A 20,184-nucleotide genomic window follows, 5' to 3' on the forward strand; every position below is an offset into this window, starting at 1 on the left:
ATATTGTAGATTCTAATGGTGTGGCTGGGAGGTTAGCATTAGCATGGTGAGAAGGCATCAATGTACAGATAATGTAGTTTGACCAGTATTTTATTTTATCCAAAGTCGAAGATGCAGGTTTGGCGGAGACTTGTGGGCTGATTGGAGTATACTTGAGCACTAACGAGCAAATACGGCTGCAGCAGTTCTCTCATCTACATCCGGTAATGCAACAATTTAATGGTAAGGTGCTAGTTTTGGAGACTTTAATAACGTTATCACTTGTCAAAGTGAAAAAATGGGTAGCAGTGAAAAATTGGATTCTAGAAAAAGATAGATTAATTTTTTTTATAATTTTGTTTTTATTTTATGTCAGAAAAAATTCCCAAAGTTCAACTAATAGAATTTCTAAGTTATATATCTGCATCCGAAGACAAGCAACTATTAGAAAACTAATAATCTCTTATCAAACATTAGTTATCATGCAGATGTCCTGTAAGGGTTGGTTAAATGTTGGTCCCTTGACATGGTCTTTAGCAAAAACTTTCTTTAGAAATTTAAACATTACTCTTAGCTATCTATAGCTATATATAAAAAAAATGGGAAATTTGATTCGAATTTTGTTCATTCGGAGAAATAAAAAATGAACCATTCAAGTTATACTTTTAATTACAAGAATTTTTTAACCATCAAATTATAATTATTTTTTGGTATTTATTAACCATATAAAAAATAATCAATAAAAATATAGCTTGACCAATGCTCTCAAGGTACTAGTATAACTAGTATCGTTCGATATAAAAGATAACCTAACATAAACAAGTATATTGAAGAAGAGATAGCTAGTAAAGAAGGCTCTCATATAAGAAGGAAAATACCATTTGTGTAACAATGCGAGTCTAAACGATAATAATAATGATCCATGGATAAGAATAACAACATGCAGGCAACAAAGCAAACAATTAACCCCTAGATGAGTCCATCACATAGTCCCAATGGAACTTGCATTCTTTCCTCTCCCAATCACTCGTTCTTTTCTGCATCCTTGTTCCTTTCCCGTGCATCTAACTTTTTAGGTCTATCAGTGTATTGACAAAATTTACAGCTAAACCAAATAAGGAATCTGTTAACTCGACGCACAAGAGGGTTGCGACCTCTATATGGGAAACATGCTACAACACCTATAGAGATGATAATGGAAATGAAGAAAATGGCAAGGACAGTTATAACAATTGCAAGAAAGGAGTCATTACTGACGGTTAGACATACAGCAAACGCAAATGCCAAAGCAACCGACGTGACACCGAAACACATAAAAAGCGTTGCGCAATTGATAGCCATCTCTGCAAGACGGTCATCCCCAAGTCGTTCCCACAAAAACATCATAGATCCAATTGCGGAGCAATACATAGCTATGGTGTTGAAGATCGTGAACACCTTGAACAATTTTTTGTCAGCCAGGACTGCCATTCCTCTATTGTGTGGGTTTGGGTCATCAGAACTATAAACACCACCTGGAACACTAAAAGCTGCACTAAATGTAATTGTAACCAATAGTGTACTCACAATCAAAAATATGTTGACCGTTTGTTGGTCATATTTCATGCCTATTTGGGGTGATTCTGAACGTGACCGATACAATTTATATGCTCTCATTGAACATGAAGCTCCAGATTTTCCTAATGTCCAATATGAGAGTTTCTGCATGGAAATTGAACATGTCAAACATCCAGTTGCCACTCCATAAAAATGAAAAGGTGGAGTGTTGTGGTATTACCAACTCTAAATAAATTATTCTTCTATATTTCTTTGTAGACAGAAGTAGGATTAATTAATTGTCTAAGTAGCCAACACTTTTTTTTGTTTGTTTTATATTTAAATTAAAAAAAATATTTAGTAACTAAAGAAAATTAGTTCTATAATTAATTTTATTTAGTATTCATTAATTGTTGTGATAATTAATGAATGTTAAATAAGACAAATTTTTTTTTTTTTTTTTTAACACAGTCAATTTTCTCTTCTTTCTTTTTAACTTAAAGTGTTGGGTCCCTAAATTATATATATACATACACACGAGTGTACAAAATCTACAATTTAAATATAATTAACATTTCACTTTAGCATTTAAGCAACCAAGAAGGCTAGACTTGAAAAAGTGTAAAACTCTTGTAGAAAATCATTTTACAGATATTATGTAAATAGGAATCTAATGAGTCAGTAAATAAATTTAGGCCACAATTAGATCTTTGTATAAATGCACACGATTGAAACAAACATTCATGAAACCTTTTCTAATGATATATGGCTTTTTAAATTCTTTAAATCTAATCATCTTATTTTTTTTAATCAGATGAGTTAGACAGCTCATAATTTTACGCATTAAAACATCACAACACATCCACACCACGCTCTCACACGACCCTATTCAATGTTTGGTATTCTCCAAAATTCGAATGTCAAGAGGCATATGATTTACCACCTAAGCTAAGGCCTTAGCTACTATCCTATTTTTGCTGTCAAACACCGTCGAATTCGTAGGCTTCGACAAGGTGGGGCGAGTTGGCCAGTGGGGCAACAACTAACAATTTTATTTTTGAAAAGATGTATAAGCAAATATGTGTAAATATCATTTCTTCCTGTATCTCGATTGCAATAATGACGAGATAAATGATAAAGTATAAAAATATAAATAGTCTTGATTTTTTTAAAAAAATCCCTTGGTCAATGGGTAGGTAGATATAAATAATTAAGAGTAAATGATTAAATTAGTCTCTAAAAAATCATTCATTCTTTAAATTAGTTTCTGAAAGATTTTTTTAATCAAATTGTCCTTTAAAGATTTTAGATTAGTCATGTTAGTCCTTCTGTCATTTTGTTTGTTGATGGTGTCAATATTTACTAATGTAATACCTTAAGTGACACTCCAACACACATCTAAAAGTCTTAATTGACTATTAACATGATTAGTTTATAAAATTAGATAAAATCAACCTCAAATTTAGAGATTCTAATACCTCAAGTTCTCTTCACAATTTGGTTTTGATTTGATCTAATTTCATAAACTTATTATGTTAATAGTCAATTAAAAACTCCTACATGTGTGTTAGAGTGTCACTTAATATTTTACATTAACAAATTTCGACACTATTAACAAACAAACTGACAGAAGGACTAACATGACTAATTTCAAATATTTAAAAGATGAATTTAATTTAAAAAATTTTTCGGGAACTAATTTGGAGAACAAATGATTTTTCAATGACTAATTTGACTATTTACTTAGAATAATTAAATATATAATGCAACTTTGTCGGTGCTTGGCATAGGTTTCCTTTTTGTTTGACTTTTTGTGAGTACGGGGCCATAGGTTTAAATAGGATGGAGTGACCTACTTCATGACATTAGCTACAACCTACTTGATGACATTAATAAAGTGTAGTTAGTACCTCTCTTGGTGTTTCTCTTAGGCTGAGATGAAACAAGACAATATCAAGAGCAGTTAGACCGTCATTGTTGACATAGTTTAGCTTCACTCTTTCATCTCCGGTCATCACGAACAAAACCTCAGGGAATAAATTTTTTGCAGCCAAATGTAATGGGGTATTTCCATTCTTGTCTTTCTCATTTATAGTGAACGGTTCAATCTTCTTGTTTCTTAGTAAGTACTTTAACAAATTAGCTTTTCCATTCTTGGCTGCAATGTGCAAAATGTTTTGACCTTTCTGATTAAGACATACTTTAGGGCTAGGCCACTCTTGTTGAAGCAATTCTTTGACCACCTCAACACGGCCCTTTTCACAAGCAAGATGAATAGGAAGATTGCCTTTTTTGTTTTGCTCCATACCGGTTAGAGCAGATGATTTCAACAATATTTGAACACATTCAACAAAACCAACATGGGCAGCAAGATGAAGTGCAGTCTCTCCATCTTCATCTCTTAAAGATATGAGCTCTGGTCTGCTTGCTAGTATTATCCTTATAAGAGCTGCATTTTAAATTAGAGTGGAAACATATAATGTGGAAAAAACAAGTTTGGGCTAAAGAATGCATACCAAGATTCCCTTTTATTATGACGGTGTGAAGGAGATGGCATTGATGAAAAGAATTATTTGCTGGGAATGGAGTTTTCAATAGAAGGCGACAGATTTCTACATTTCCAATCTCAATTGCCAAGTGCAGTGGCAATCTGCCTGACTTGTTTGAATGATTGATGACAGCCTCATCTGCATTCAAAAGTTCAGTAACAACAGCAGGATCCTTGCTATAAACCGCTTCGTGCAAAGCAGTGTTGCCATATTCATTCGTTAATCGTGTTAGTTCATCCTCCAACTCATATCTAGACTTATCATTTGCGTATTGGGTGAGAATCACTTTGACTAGACGAAGATTCTTGTTAGATCTAGCAGCAACATGAAGAGGAGTATCGCCTCTGATGTTTCTCTTGTTAAGAAGCTTAGGGAAGTGATGTAAAATCAATTCTGTAATGCGTCCTTTCCCCATATCTGATGCCACATGAAGCATGGAATCACCTGCCAATGTGACTTGCTCAAAAATATCTGGCAGAGGTAGCTTTTTTTTGGCAGATACTTTCTCCAATTCATCAATAAACATGTCGGCATTTCCATTTTCAATAGCTTTATACAACTCAAAGCTCAAAAAGTTTTCTTCTTCGGGAAGCCTTTGTTACAACGTCATTCCATCTTGTGAAGCTGAACCATCTTGAAAAATGGGAAACTGTTTATTCTTCAAGATCTCTAGCCTCTCATGGCAATTTTGTCTCCAGTCTACAACTTCCACTTCCATATGTAGTTGAGAATGTTCCATTGTTTGTGCAAATTAGCTTACACCTGAATCAAACTCAAGCCTACAAACATCAATTGTAAATAGGCATTGCCACCTATTTTGAACTTCAAAACCCAGATAATGGATGCATATGCCTTCTAGAGTATAGAATACTTCAATCCCTGAGTCACCCAAAGTTCTAAAGGTTTTTATTTATGCTACTATATAGGTAACCTTTTGGGGAAAAAAAAAGGAAATAAATTATCTTAGTTCATCTGTGTATTTTCTTAGCTTTAGCCATTAGCTTAATTATTGGTGTGTTGGGTTTTTTTCTCTCTTTTGTGAGGCTCAAGTCCAACATTTTGGGGGTGTATTCTTACACCCTAGTGTCACAACCATAATTCAGTTTTTTGAGGTTTTTTTGAGAGAGAGAGAGAGAATAGCCACCAAGTGAGAGAGAAGAGGGAAAAACAGAATTCTCGTTTTTGCCCAAAGAAGTAAATTTCAAATGGCAGTTTCTCAATTGTTCACCGTTGGATCGCCTTGAAATTTAAACTGCGTGTTCCTATCATCTTGTTCTTCATTCTGGTCGGTGGAGATGTTGATTGGAGGTTTGCAGTAGGAGAAATTAGTTTCGCAAGAGAGAAATTAGGTTTCCCGTTTTTACACAGAGTAGCAATTTTGGAACAGCAGTTTCTCATTCTTTCACCGTTGGATCAACGTGAAATTTGAACTGTAGATTCTTCACATTTTTTCTTCATTCTGAACGGTGGAGATTTTAATTGGAGGTCTGCAGAGAGAGAAATTGGCTTCGACATCAGCTCTGTTTTTTTGGGTACATTTCATCTTCTTGCCTATTACTTGTAAGCTTTGGTGCATTGATGTTTTGGCTGGTTATTTGCACATTTTTGTGCTTTGTTTGAGACTCTCTTGTACCTCATTTGATTATAGTGGAGCTATTTCATTAGTCTGGACGACCCGTGGTTTTTACCTCTCACATTGAGGGGGTTTTTCACGTTAAAATCTTGGTGTGTTCTTGTTATTGCTTTACTTGCTATATTTGCTTGTTATAGTTGCTGCCATATTGTATTGTGAGTGCTTCCATATTGTTCTTGTGTTGGACATTTGTGTCGTTTCCGCTGCTAGGTTCTTTCATACTGGTATCAGAGCTTGTTGGCATTTTTCTGGGCTTGTGATTCTGTGAACAATGGAAGCTAATACTAATACTAGTAGAATGATCACTCTTAATGGTCCTAGTTATGATTTGTGGAAGTCAAAGATGGAAGATTTGATTTATGTCAAAAATTTTCATCAACCAGTTTTTGGTACAGAGAAGTCTAATGATAAGTCTGATGATGATTGGACTTTGTTGCATAGACAAGTCTGTGGATATATTAGGCAGTGGGTTGACGATAATGTGTTGAACCATATTATTGGAGAGACACATGCTCGGACCCTTTGGATTAAGCTTGAACAGTTGTATGCTCGGAAAACTGGAAATAACAAGATGTTTTTGATCAAGCAGTTATTGGCTTTGAAGTATACAGATGGGACATCAATGACATATCACTTGAACAATTTCCAAGGAATTATGAATCAGTTATCTTCCATGGGTATCAAGTTTGATGAAGAGGTTCAAGGATTGTTACTTCTTGGCTCCTTACCATACTCGTGGAAAATTCTCAGAATGTCATTGTCCAATTCTTCTCCTGATGGTGTAATCTCTATGGATCTTGCCAAGAACAGTGTTTTGAATGAAGAAATGAGAAGAAAGTCACAAGGTACATCGACTACACATTCAGATGTTCTTGTTTCTGAGTCTAGGGGGAGAAGCAAAAGTCGAGGTCCTAAAGGTAGAGATCAAAGCAGTAGCAAGTCTCGAGAAAAGTATAAGAATATTGAGTGCATCATTGTGGTCAAAAGGGACATGTGAAGAGATTTTGTTGGCAGCTAAAGAAGGAGAAAGCCAAGGCAAGTAAAGACAAGAACACAAATAAAGATGATGGTAGCAAGGAAGACAAGGTTAATGTAACTCATGATGATTTTTTTGTTGTTGAGGAGTTTGAATCTGTTAACCTTGTTGATAATAGCACTAGTTGGGTGGTTGATAGCGGTGCTTCTATTCATGTTACATCTAGAAGGGATTTGTTTACGTCCTATACTCCTGGTGATTTTGGTGATGTGAAAATGGCTTATCAAGGTGTTGCAAAATGTGCTGGTGTTGGACAGGTTTGCTTAGAAACCTCCAACGGTACCAAGTTGACTTTGAAGCGTGTGAAGCATGTTCCAGATATTCGGTTGAACTTACTTTCTGTTGGTAAGTTGTGTGATGAAGACTTGGATAGCTCATTTTCTCGTGATAGCTGGAAGCTCACCAAGGGTTCCATGGTTGTTGCTAGAGGTACAAGACACTCTACTCTTTATTTAACTCAAGCAAAGATTATGAAAGATGTTGTTAATGCTGCTGAGTTTGTTGATGAAACTGATTTATGGCATAAGAGATTATGTCATATGAGTGAGAAAGGTATGAATATGTTATCCAAGAGGAATCTTTTATCTGGTTGTAAGGTTGCTTTGCAAAAGTGCAATCATTGCTTTGCTGGGAAACAAAACAGGATTTCTTTCAAGAGCCATCCACCTTCAAGGAAGCCGAAGATACTTGTTTTGGTGCATTCTGATGTATGTGGGCCGATGAAGACAAGAACACTTGGAGGGTCTATCTATTTTGTAACCTTTATTGATGATCATTCTAGAAAATTATGTGTTTACACTTTGAAGACCAAAGATCAAGTTTTGAATGTGTTCAAGCAATTTCAAGCTTCTGTTGAAAGAGAAACTGGGAAGAAGTTGAAATGCATTCGTACTGACAATGGTGGTGAGTACTCAGGTCAATTTGATGCTTATTGTAAAGAGCATGGTATAAGACATCAGAAGACTCCTCCAAAAACTCCTCAGTTGAATGGCTTGGCTGAAAGGATGAACAGAACACTGGTTGAAAGAGTTAGGTGCTTGTTGTCACAATCTGGATTGGCAAAATCCTTTTGGGGTGAAGCTTTGAGCACTGTTGTTCATGTCTTGAACCAGACACCATGTGTTCCCTTGCAATTTGAAGTGCCAGAGAAGGTATGGTCAGGTAATGATGTTTCTTATGATCATTTAAGAGTCTTTGGATGTAAAGCTTTTGTTCATATTCCCAAAGATGAGAGATCTAAGCTTGATGTAAAGACTAGGCAGTGTATTTTTATTGGCTATGGCATGGATGAGTTTGGTTACAGGTTTTATGATCCTGCTAGCAAGAAGGTGATTCGAAGTAGAGATGTTGTCTTTGTTGAAGACCAAATATTGAAGGATGTTAATCATACGGAGAAGCCAATGGTTCAGCCTAGTGATGATTTTTCTGAGATGGATATTACTCCCTCTATGCCTATGGTAGAAGATGGTAGAGTTGAAGCTCAAAATAATGAGCATGATACAAGTGCAGGTGAAGATGGAACAATTGATCCGATACTTGATGAAGTTGGTGATGATGATCAAGATGAAGAACCAGCTTTGGAAATTCCTGTAAATGCACTCAGAAGGTCTACAAGAGAGATGAAGCCTTCATCAAGGTATTCTCCACATGAGTTTGTTTTGTTGACTGATGGGGGAGAACTTGAATGCTTTGGAGAGGCTGTTGAAGATGAAAGTAACGCTCAATGGCTTGAAGCTATGCAAGAAGAAATGAAGTCCTTGCTTGAGAATGATACCTATGAGTTGGTGAAGCTACCGAAGGGTATGCGAGTTTTGAAGAACAAATGGGTATTCAGAATCAAGAATGAAGAACACAATTCTAAGCCTCGGTATAAGGCTAGATTGGTTGTTAGAGGTTTTAGCCAGAGAAAAGGTGTTGATTATGAGGAGATCTTTTCTCCTGTTGTGAGGATGTCATCCATTCGTGCTGTGCTTGGATTAGCAGCATCTCTTGATTTGGAGATTGAGCAAATGGATGTGAAGACATATTTTCTTCATGGTGATTTAGATAAGGAGATCTACATGGAGCAACCGGAGGGCTTTGTTGTTAAAGGAAAGGAAGATTTTGTGTGCAAGCTTAAGAAGAGTCTTTATGGGTTGAAGCAAGCTCCAAGACAGTGGTACAAGAAGTTTGAATCTGTTATGTGGGAGCATGGTTACCGTAAGACAACTTCAGATCATTGTGTATTTGTGCAAAAAATTTCTGATGATGATTTTATCATTCTTTTGCTTTATGTGGATGATATTTTGATTGTGGGCAAAAATGCTTTGAGGATTAATAAGTTGAAGAAACAGTTGAGCAGGTTCTTTGCTATAAAGGACTTGGGTCCTGCCAAACAGATTTTGGGCATGACTATTACTCGTTATAGAGATTCCAAGAAGCTTTATTTGTCACAGGAGAAGTACATAAAGAAGGTGCTTCAAAGGTTTGGCATGAATGATGCCAAATGTGTTGCTAGTTCTTTTGCTCCTCATTTTAAGTTGAGTACCAAGCAGTGTCCAACCACTGATGAGGAGAAACAAGCAATGGATGAAATTCCTTATGCCTCAGCTGTTGGAAGCTTGATGTATGCTATGGTGTGTACTAGACCAGACATTGCTCATGCGGTTGGTACTGTGAGTCATTTTCTCTCTAATCAAGGTAAAGAACATTGGAATGCTGTTAAATGGATTATGAGATATCTCAAAGGTACAACTAACTTGAGTTTGAGTTTTGGTGGTGAGAAACCTTTGCTAGTTGGCTTTACTGATGCAGACATGGCAGGAGATATTGATTCTCGAAAGTCTACTTCAGGTTATTTGGTCAAGTTTGCAGGGGGAGCTATTTCATGGCAGTCAAGGTTACAGAAGTGTGTTACACTTTCTACCACAGAGGCAGATTTTATTGCAGCAACTGAAGCATGTAAAGAGTTGTTGTGGATGAAGAAGTTTCTTGCAGCACTTGGTTTCAAGCAAGACCGTTATGTGTTGTTATGTGATAGCCAAAGTACTATTCATCTTGCCAAGAATTCTACTTTTCATCCAAGATCTAAACACATTGATGTTAGGTATCACTGGATACGGGATATGTTAGATTCCAAGTTGTTGGAACTTGAGAAAGTTCACACTGATGACAATGGTGCTGATATGATGACAAAAGCATTGTCAAGAGAAAAGTTTGAAACATGTTGTTTGATCGCCGGAATGGCGAGGGCCTCCACCTAGTCGAGAAGGGGGAGATTTGTTGGGTTTTTTTCTCTCCTTTGTGAGGCCCAAGCCCAACATTTTGGGGATGTATTCTTGTACCCTAGTGTCACAACCCTAATTCAGTTTTTTGAGGTTTTTTGAGAGAGAGAGAATAGCCACAAAGTGAGAGAGAAGAGGGAAAAACAGAATTCTCGTTTTTGCCCAAAGCAGTAAATTTTAAATGGTAGTTTCTCAATTGTTCACCGTTGGATCGGCTTGAAATTTAAACTGCGTGTTCCTTTCATCTTTTTTTTTCATTCTGGTCGGTGGAGATGTTGATTGGAGGTTTTCAGTAGGAGAAATTGGTTTTACAAGAGAGAAATTAGGTTTCCCATTTTTACACAGAGTAGCAATTTTGGAACAGCAGTTTCTCATTCTTTCACCGTTGGATCGATGTGAAATTTGAACTGTAGATTCTTCACATCTTGTTCTTCATTCTGAATAGTGGAGATTTTAATTGGAGGTCTGCAGAGAGAGAAATTGGCTTCGACATCAGCTCTATTTTTTTGGGTATATTTCATCTTCTTGCCTACTACTTGTAAGCTTTGGTGCATTGATGTTTTGGCTAGTTATTTGCCCATTTTTGTGCTTTGTTTGAGACTCTCTTGTACCTCATTTGATTATAGTGGAGCTATTTCATTGGTCTGGACCACCCGTGGTTTTTACCTCTCACATTGAGGGGGTTTTCCACGTTAAAATCTTGGTGTGTTCTTGTTATTACTTTACTTGCTATATTTGCTTGTTATAGTTGCTGCCATATTGTGTTGTGAGTGCTTCCATATTATTCTTGTGTTGGACATTTATGTCATTTCTGCTGCTAGGCTCTTTCATGTTGATCACAGTTTTGTAATTTATTTGCTTGGATCTTGATCTACTTGGGCTTAAACTTGATTAGATTTGACTTTATTGGTGACTATCTAGCTTATGGTTCTACAACCGAAGGATGTTTGGATGATTTCATGTGTGTTTGGCAACCACGTTGAAAGAGGAAAAGCACGTTACAGCTTCTTGAACGCTTCCATTTTTGGTTTGGCTAATTTTTCTATCTATAAACGCATAAGTGATTCTGGTTACAAAACCACGTTTACAAGAAGCAAAAATTTTTAGCTTCTGCGTTACACTAATTGACTTTTAGCCATTGACATTTAACCTTTATTTTTTTACTAACTTTATCCTTTATATATATATATATATATATATATATATATATATATATATATTATTTATAAAATTCTTATTATTTCTCTTTACATTAGCTCTTTTTTTATTTTTTATTTTTTATTTTTTATATTTTTTACTAATTTTTTATTTGACATTATATATTTTATAATGATAATTTTTGTGCATTATATTTATTATTATTTTTTTATAATATAATTTATTGATCCCATTAAGTAAAATAAATTAAACAAAAAAATTAACCATAATTAATAATCATAGTAAAAAATTATAGCTTACTAAAAATACTAAAAATATACTATATAAAAATATATAAAAAATATAAAAAAATTAAATATATATAAAAAATAACATTATAATTTAATGTCATGTTCTTTTTTAGTAATTATCTATCTAAAAAGTAATTTTAACTAATATTATCCAAACAATATTTATTTTATCAAAATCAATTTTAGTATAGAGTTGCCAAACATAAATCATATTGACACAAACTTACTTCTGCCCAAAATCAATTTTATAAAATCATTTTTGTTCAAACTCCAGTTTAACCAACCACAATCCAAACACATAAATCTACTTTCTAGTTGTCAAGGATGGCAAGAGCAATATATAAGAAACTTACTAATAGCTTAGCTTCCTGATGACTACTCTTATTATGAATATAAACTTTCCTTACTCTGCTGCTTCTGGTTTTGTGTTGTTCTAATACTATAAATTTGAACTAAAATGAAATAAATGACTAATGAAGGAATAATGTATTTACCTGGTATGCAACGCTGAACCAACCAACAAAACAATACAGCTAACTAGGCATAACTGAAAGGAAATGAAATTTAGGAATGCAACTGTTTTACTTGTATTATGGAATAGTTAGCAACTTCGGTTAACAATACGAGTCAAATAAAATGGTGATGATAATATCAATATATGTGGTTGACGGAAGGGATGCCAACCTTCCTAGAAGCAACCTATGGCAGAAAAGACTTGATATTCTTTTTGGTCAACTGAGTTAAATGGCCACATTTGTCTCTTACTTTACAACTGGTGTGTTTGGTTTTGCATGGAGAAGAGACAAGGACGTTTGAATTCTTTAAGCACTCATATTTATATTTGACAACGTTTATATTATCTAAATGCAGAAATAATTTTTATCTTTAACCCACGGTTATCAAAAATTACTAATTCTAATTTTTATGTTCACTTTTTTATGTCTGTTTATTATTTTTTTATAATATTTTTTTAATACTCTCATGTATATTATTATTTTTTTTATAAGACTTCTATTATTTTTTTGTTTATAGGAATTTTTATTGTTATTTTTTTTTTGTATGGAATATTTTTTTACTTTGTATTATGATTTTATTAATCCTATTAAAATATTAAAGAGTATTGAGAGTACTAAAAAAAGAATATTAAAATTTATTTAAATATTTAAAATAAAATTATAAAATAACATAAAATAATTATTTAAATTCATGTCTTTTTCTATAATTTTTTATTTAAAAGTGATTTTGAATAATGTAATTCAAACAATATTTAATTTATTATGATCCATGTTGAATAAAAATTGTTCGGTAGGACGGGTACCAGACGGTTCGGGAGAATCCTCGGATTGATAGGTGGGGTGTGGCCTGGAACCAGGTCGTGAGGGTGAAGTTGGGGTAGCCGACGTTCCGAGCTCTCGATGTGAAGGGGGTGTCACCTGCAAAGACACTCCGACGCTCTAGTCAGTTTAGTGTGCAGGCGAAAAATGGATAAAGTGGTAGGTGTCGTACCGTGGGGGAGAGGTAGGACCCTCCCATATATACCGTGTCAGAAGTGGGTCCCATAAGGGCAGAACCCACCTTCCTCGAAGCTTCCTTATACGGCTGTAGCGGCGAGCTGTCTTGGACGCATGTCCGGGTCGACAATGAATGCCTCACACTCGACCGTTCGAGTTGGGTGGTTAGTGGGTTGGGTCGGCTCATGTTCCCTTTGGGCCAGGCCGTAACAGTGCCCCCAACGCGCCAGTAATAGTCGTGAGGGCTGTTGGTGGCGTGTTGTCTCTTCTTTCGCGCGTTGTTGGTGCGGTATTTTACAACCCACAAACTAACCGGCAAGTGCACCGGGTCGTACCAAGTAATACCTTATGTGAGTAAGGGTCGATCCCACGAGGATTGATGGATCAAGCAACAATGATTGATTGATTGGCTTAGTTAGGCAAGCAGAAATTGGTTTTGAAATGTTTAAAAGGTTTAAGTTTGAATTCAAAATATCAAAAGTAGAGACAATTAAATAAATTGGGAATAAAATATGGATAAACAGTTAAGGATTTAGAGTTATCTATTTTTCCGGATTAACTTTTCTTACTAACTATTTTAATTATGTAGGATTTAATTTATGGCAAACTATATGTGACTATACCCTAATTTCTTAGACCTTTCTAGTCTCCTCTAATTCATTAACTGCCAATTCCTTGGTCAATTAATTCCAATTAAAGGGTACATGATCAAATTCCAGTTTGCATGCCACAAAAATTCTAATTACCCAAAGAATAAAAGGATTATATGTCACGTATCCCGTTAAATCCAGATAATTAGAATTTAGGAGAATATGTTTTCAAGCTGTTATTCAAGTATAGAGCTTTTCCAAGTTATACAAGAACTCAAATAGAAAGAGGGTCATACTTCCATTCCACCCAAATTCATAAGATAAAGAACGAAAACAATTCTTAAATATAAATCCAAACCATAAATTAAAATAGAAAAAGTAATAAAATCAATCCATACAAATAGACAGAGCTCCTAATCTTAACAGTGGAGGTTTAGTTGCTCATGGAATGTAGAATGTAAATTTGTATAGAATTCCCTAATGGAATCCCTCTAATGGAATGTAATCTCCCTAATGTAATCTCCCTAATCTAATGTAATTGTAATGTGATGTGTGAATAGAAGAGAAGTCTCCCCTATTTATAACTAATTCTAATTAATTTAAAATCTAATTATCTAAAAATAAAAATAATATCTTTTTCTAAAAGATAAGATTTGAATTTAAATTCGAATTAATTAACAGATTTTCAGTTGATGGATGGGGACCACTTGCTTTGTCCATTCTACAGCTTCTAATATGTGTTTTCTGGGCTGGAAAGTGGGTCAAAACAGCCCAAAATTCGTACCCAGCATTTTCTGAATTATTGCAGATTGCGCATGTGACGCGTCCGCGTCGTCCACGCGCTCGCGTCATTTGTGCAGATTCCAGTCCACGCGTTCGCGTCAGGCACGCGATCGCGTCATTGCGATTTCTCCATTCTGCGCGGTCGTGTGAGCCATGCGTCTGCGTCGGTCTTCGCTGGTCATCTCTTTGGTTTCTTCTTCTTCTCTGCAGAAACTTCATCAAATTCCTCCGAATGCTACCTAAAATAAATAATATTGCACAAAACTCAAAATAGCATCCATAGTGGCTAAAATATAATTAATTCTTAATTAAACTCAACAAATTAGATGCAAATTCACTAGGAAAAGATAGACAAGATGCTCACGCATCAGTTGTCGCTAGGTCGGTCATTCGTGGGGGGACGTGCCTCTTGCGCGCGTGTCTGTTTGTTGCTAGGGTGATCATTCGTCACCTCGTTCCTTGTGCTAAGCATTAAATGCTCATAATGGGTTAAAAAACCCCGCACACAAAGACCATTTTGCCCCTAGTCTTTTTGCACCTCTTGAGTGGCAGTTTTAAACAGTTTGCACTTGCTTTTCCTCTCCCATTTTCGCTTCTCCTATCTTCATCTTCTTCTCTTCCAAGTATCCCAAAACATCATTCCTGCATCCTTGTGCGTTTCTTTCTCTTTCAGGTCTTCACAACTATTCCAGGTAAATGTTAATCCCTTCTCTTTCTGCTTCAAGGTCCTTTTTTCTTCATCATTGGTTTTTCTACGTGCTTGCTGCTTGTTTGATTAGTATGTTAGATGGCTTAGTGTTAAGTAGGTGTGTTAGGGGGGGTTACCATTCCAGGGTATTAGCTTTCTTTACTTGGATTGTGTTTTAGCCATGCTTGATCTTAGTTACTGGATAGGCTAAGTGAAGATTCTGGGCTTTTTTGAGCTCCCGACCTCGTAGACTAATCGAGTGGTACCCCAACTGTAGGTATACCTCGCATCGTCTCACGAACTTCCACCTCCGCCGCGAGTTACGACCCATATGCTTGGGTTGTTTCCGACGTGAAGGATTTTCCAAACCAGATGGGCGAGGAGGAGCTTACCGAATTTCGTCAGGCCAAGTACTTGTGTGGGGGGACTGACGAGGAGGCAAACTACGACGTTTTTATCCCTACCCCCAGTGAACGGCTATACGAAATTAATTTCCACTCCCCCAGGTTGCTGATTGGATCTGGTTTTACAAGGCCATGTTCACCCAAGTGGGGGTTCGCATTCCCTTTTTTGCTTTTCAAATGGCGCTCCTTGGTCGGATATCCGTGGCGCCGTCGCAGCTGCATCCGAACAGTTGAGCTTCCATCCGCTGTTTCGAGATGGTGTGTGAATATCTGGAGCTGCCGGTGTCCGTTGATGTTTTCCTTTATTTCTTCAACCTCACGAATCCTTCCAAGGAAGGAAAGGCGAGGAAAGGGTTCATGTCCTTCCGATCTGCCCAGGGTCATAGGATCTTCGGCTTGCTCGAGGACTCTTATCATGGGTTTAAGGATAAGTACTTTAAGGTGCATCCAGTCAAAGGCCGCCATCCCTTCTGGTTGTCGTTAGAAGGGAAACGCCTCATCCTGACGTAGTGGAGTTTCGGGGCAGGGTCTAATGCCTTCATCAAGGTGACTTACATGGGAATGTCCGTCGTGGACAGAAAGGTGGCCGACATGTTGTTAGCTGGTGGACGAAATTGTGATCAATGTTCTAACTATTTTGTATGAGGTCATTATCATGGCACTGGTTGAATTCACAACTCCGTTCAACTAACCAGCAAGTGTACTGGGTCGTCCAAGTAATAAACCTTACGTGAGTAAGGGTCGATCCCACAGAGATTGTTGGTATGAAGCAAGCTATGGTTACCTTGTAAATCTTAGTTAGGCAGATTAAATTGGTTTATGGGTTTTCGAAAATTAAAGAAGAAATAATAAAAGGGATAGAATACTTATGCAGATTCATTGGTAGGAATTTCAGATAAGCATATGGAGATACTGTATGGCTCAAGGACGCCTGCTCTCCCACTGCTTCAACTCAATCCTTCTTACTCCTTTCTATGGCAAGCTGTATGTAGGGCATCACCGTTGTCAGTGGCTACATCCCATCCTCTCAGTGAAAACGTTCCTATGCTCTGTCACAGCACGGCTAATCATCTGTCGGTTCTCAATCAGGTTGGAATAGAATCCCTTGATTCTTTTGCGCTTGTCATCACGCCCAGCCTTCAGGAGTTTGAAGCTCGTCACAGTCATTCAATCATAGAGTCCTACTCAGAATACCACAGACAAGGTTTAGACCTTCCGGATCCTCATGAATGCCGCCATCTATCTAACTTATACCACGAAGATTCTGTTGGGGAATCTAAGAGATACACATTCAAGCTCTGTTGCATGTAGAACGGAAGTGGTTGTCAATCACGTACGTTCATAAGTGAGAATGATAATGAGGGTTATCTAACTCATCACATTCATCATGTTCTTGGGTACGAATGAATATCTTGGAATAAGAATAAAAGAGAATTGAATAAAAGACAATGGAATTGCATTAATACTTGAGGTACAGCAGAGCTCCACACCCTTAATCTATGGTGTGCAGAAACTCCACCGTTGAAAATACATAAGTAAAAGAGGTTCAGGCATGGCCGAATGGCCAGCCCCCCTAACGTGATCAATAGTCTCCTAAGATGAAGAATAAAATAAAACTGAGACCAAAGATGTCTAATACAATAGTAACTTATCCTATTTATACTAGACTAGCTACTAGGGTTTACATGAGTAAGTAAATGGTGCATAAATCCACTTCCGGGGCCCACTTGGTGTGTGTTTGGGCTGAGCTTGATGAATCCACGAGCTGAGGCTTCTCTTGGAGTTGAACTCTGAGTTATGACGTGTTTTGGGCGTTCAACTCCGGATCATGACGTTTTTCTGGTGTTTAACTCCAGACAGCAGCATGTACTTGGCGTTCAACGCCAAGTTACATCGTCATTTTTCGAATAAAGTATAGACTATTATATATTGCTGGAAAGCCCTGGATGTCTACTTTCCAACGCCGTTGAGATCGCGCCAATTGGAGTTCTGTAGCTCCAGAAAATCCATTTCGAGTGCAGGGAGGTCAGATTCCAACAGCATCAGCAGTCCTTTTGTCAGCCTTTTTCAGAGTTTTGCTCAAGTCCCTCAATTTTAGCCAGAATTTACCTGAAATCACAGAAAAACACACAAACTCATAGTAAAGTCCAGAAATGTGAATTTAACATAAAAACTAATGAAAACATCCCTAAAAGTAGCTCAAACTTACTAAAAACAACCTAAAAACAATGCCAAAAAGCGTATAAATTATCCGCTCATCACAACACCAAACTTAAATTGTTGCTTGTCCCCAAGCAACTGAAAATCAATTAGGATAAAAAGAAGAGAATATACTATAAAGTCCAAAATATCAATGAATATTAATTTAATTAGATGAGCGGGACTTGTAGCTTTTTGCTTCTGAACAGTTTTGGCATCTCATCACTTTTTCCTTTGAAGTTTAGAGTGATTGGCGTCTCTTAGGAACTTAGAATTTTGGATAGTGTTATTGACTTTCCTATTTGAGCATGTTGATTCTTGAACACAGCTACTTATGAGTCTTGGCCGTGGCCCTAAGCATTTTGTTTTCCAGTATTACCACCAGATACATAAATGCCACAGACACATAACTGGGTGAACCTTTTCAGATTGTGACTCAGCTTTGCTAGAGTCCCCAGTTAGTGGTGTCCAGAGCTCTTAAGCACACTCTTTTTTGCTTTGGATCACGACTTTAACCACTCAGCCTCAAGCTCTTTACTTGGACCTTCATGACACAAGCACATGGTTAGGGACAGCTTGATTTAGCCGCTTAGGCCTGGATTTTATTTCCTTGGGCCCTCCTATCCATTAATGCTCAAAGCCTTGGATCCTTTTTACTCTTGCCTAGAGCTCATGGCTTTTTCTGCTTGCTTTTTCTTTTTCTTTCTATATATATATTTTTTTTTCGCAAGCTTCCTTTTTCACTGCTTTTTCTTGCTTCAAGAATCAATTTCATGATTTTTTTTCAGATCATCAATAACATTTCTCTTTGTTCATCATTCTTTCAAGAACCAACAATTTTAACACTCATAAACAACAATATCAAAAGACATATGCACTGTTCAATCATTCATTCAGAAAACAAAAAGTATTGTCACCACATCAATATAATTAAATTAAATTCAATAATAAATTCGAAATTCATGTACTTCTTGTTCTTTTGAATTAAAACATTTTTCTTTTAAGAGAGGTGAAAGACTAATGGATTTTTTCATAATCTTTAAGGCATGGTTACATACTAATGATCATGAAGTAAAGACACAAAACATAAACACAACATTAAAACCGAAAACAGAAAGAAATAAAGAACAAGGAATGAATCCACCTCTAGTGGCGTCTTCTTCTTGAAGGACCAATGATGTTCTTTAACTCTTCTATGTCCCTTCCTTGCCTTTGTTGCTCCTCCCTCATTGCTCTTTGATCTTCTCTTATTTCTTGGAGAATGATGGAGTGCTCATGATGTTCCACCCTTAATTGTTCCACATTATGGCTCAAATCTTCTAAGGAGGTATTGAGTTGCTCCCAATAGTTGTTGGGAGGAAAGTGCATTCCTTGAGGCATCTCAGGAATTTGTTGATGATGAGCTTCCTCATGCACTTCTTGAGGGCCGTGAGGGGCTTCTCTTGCTTGCTCCATCTTCTTCTTGGTGATGGGCTTGTCTTCTTCAATGGAGACATCTCCTTCTATGATAACTCCAGCTAAGTAACATAGATGGCATATAAGGTGGGGGAAGGCTAGCCGTGCCATGGGTGAGGACTTGTCGGCTATTTTGTAGAGTTCATTGGAGATGACCTCATGAACTTCTACTTCCTCTCCAATCATGATGCTATGGATCATGATGGCCTGATCCACAGTAACTTCAGATCGGTTGCTTGTAGGAATGATGGATCTTTGGATGAACTCCAACCATCCTCTAGCGACAGGCTTGAGGTCCAGTCTTCTTAGTTGGACTGGCTTTCCTTTGGAGTCTATTCTCCATTGGGCTCCTTCCATACATATGTCCATTAGGACTTGGTCCAACCTTTGATTAAAGTTGACCCTTCTTGTGTAGAGGCGTTCATCACCTTGCATCATGGGTAAGTGAAACGCCAACCTCACATTTTCCGGACTAAAATCTAAGTATTTCCCCCGAACCATTGTGAGATAGTTCTTTGGATTTGGGTTCATACTTTGATCATGGTTCCTAGTGATCCATGCATTGGCATAGAACTCTTGAACCATCAATATTCCGACTTGTTGCATGGGGTTGGCTAGGACTTCCCAACCTCTTCTTTGGATTTCATGTCGGATTTTCGGATACTCATTCTTTTTGAGCTTGAAAGGGACCTCGGGGATCACCTTTTTCTTTGCCACAACATCATAGAAGTGGTCTTGATGGCTTTTGGAGATGAATCTTTCCTTCTCCCATGACTCGGAGGTGGAAGCTTTTGTCTTCCCTTTCCCTTTTCTAGAGGATACTCCGGCCTTTGGTGCCATTGATGGTAATGGAAAAACAAAAAGCTTATGCTTTTACCACACCAAACTTAAAATTTTGCTCGTCCTCGAGCAAAAAAAGAAAAGAAGAGTAGAAGAAGAAGAAGAGAATATAGTAGAGAGGGGGGAGAAGGAGGTTCGGCTATGTTAGAGAAGAAGGGGTTTGTGTTGTGTGAAAATGAAGAAGAATGGAAGGGTATTTATAGGGAGAGGGGAGGGTTAGTGTTCGGCCATTTTGGGTGGGAATGGGTGGGAAATTGAATTTGAATTTTA

General features: G+C 37.0%; 1 protein-coding gene across 2 annotated transcripts; it reads right to left on the minus strand.

The window, feature by feature from the left end:
* Positions 1–818: 818 nt before the first annotated feature.
* On the minus strand, positions 819–12,186 carry LOC112789781 (protein ACCELERATED CELL DEATH 6-like). Of its 2 annotated transcripts, none has more exons than XM_072232522.1 (4): positions 11,939–12,186; positions 4,032–4,826; positions 3,426–3,964; positions 819–1,680 (listed from the first exon to the last, which is right to left on the minus strand). In XM_072232522.1, the coding sequence occupies exons 2-4, from the start codon at positions 4,588–4,590 to the stop codon at positions 1,003–1,005; spliced, it is 1,776 nt and encodes a 591-aa protein (XP_072088623.1). In that variant the 5' UTR covers positions 4,591–4,826; positions 11,939–12,186; the 3' UTR covers positions 819–1,002. The 2 variants fall into 2 exon arrangements, with proteins under 2 accessions (XP_072088623.1, XP_072088624.1); XM_072232523.1 differs by having other exon boundaries at positions 4,032–4,843; positions 11,939–12,161.
* Positions 12,187–20,184: the final 7,998 nt, after the last annotated feature.

Source organism: Arachis hypogaea, chromosome 3 (genome assembly GCF_003086295.3).
Source record: "Arachis hypogaea cultivar Tifrunner chromosome 3, arahy.Tifrunner.gnm2.J5K5, whole genome shotgun sequence".
Taxonomy (NCBI): Eukaryota; Viridiplantae; Streptophyta; class Magnoliopsida; order Fabales; family Fabaceae; genus Arachis; species Arachis hypogaea.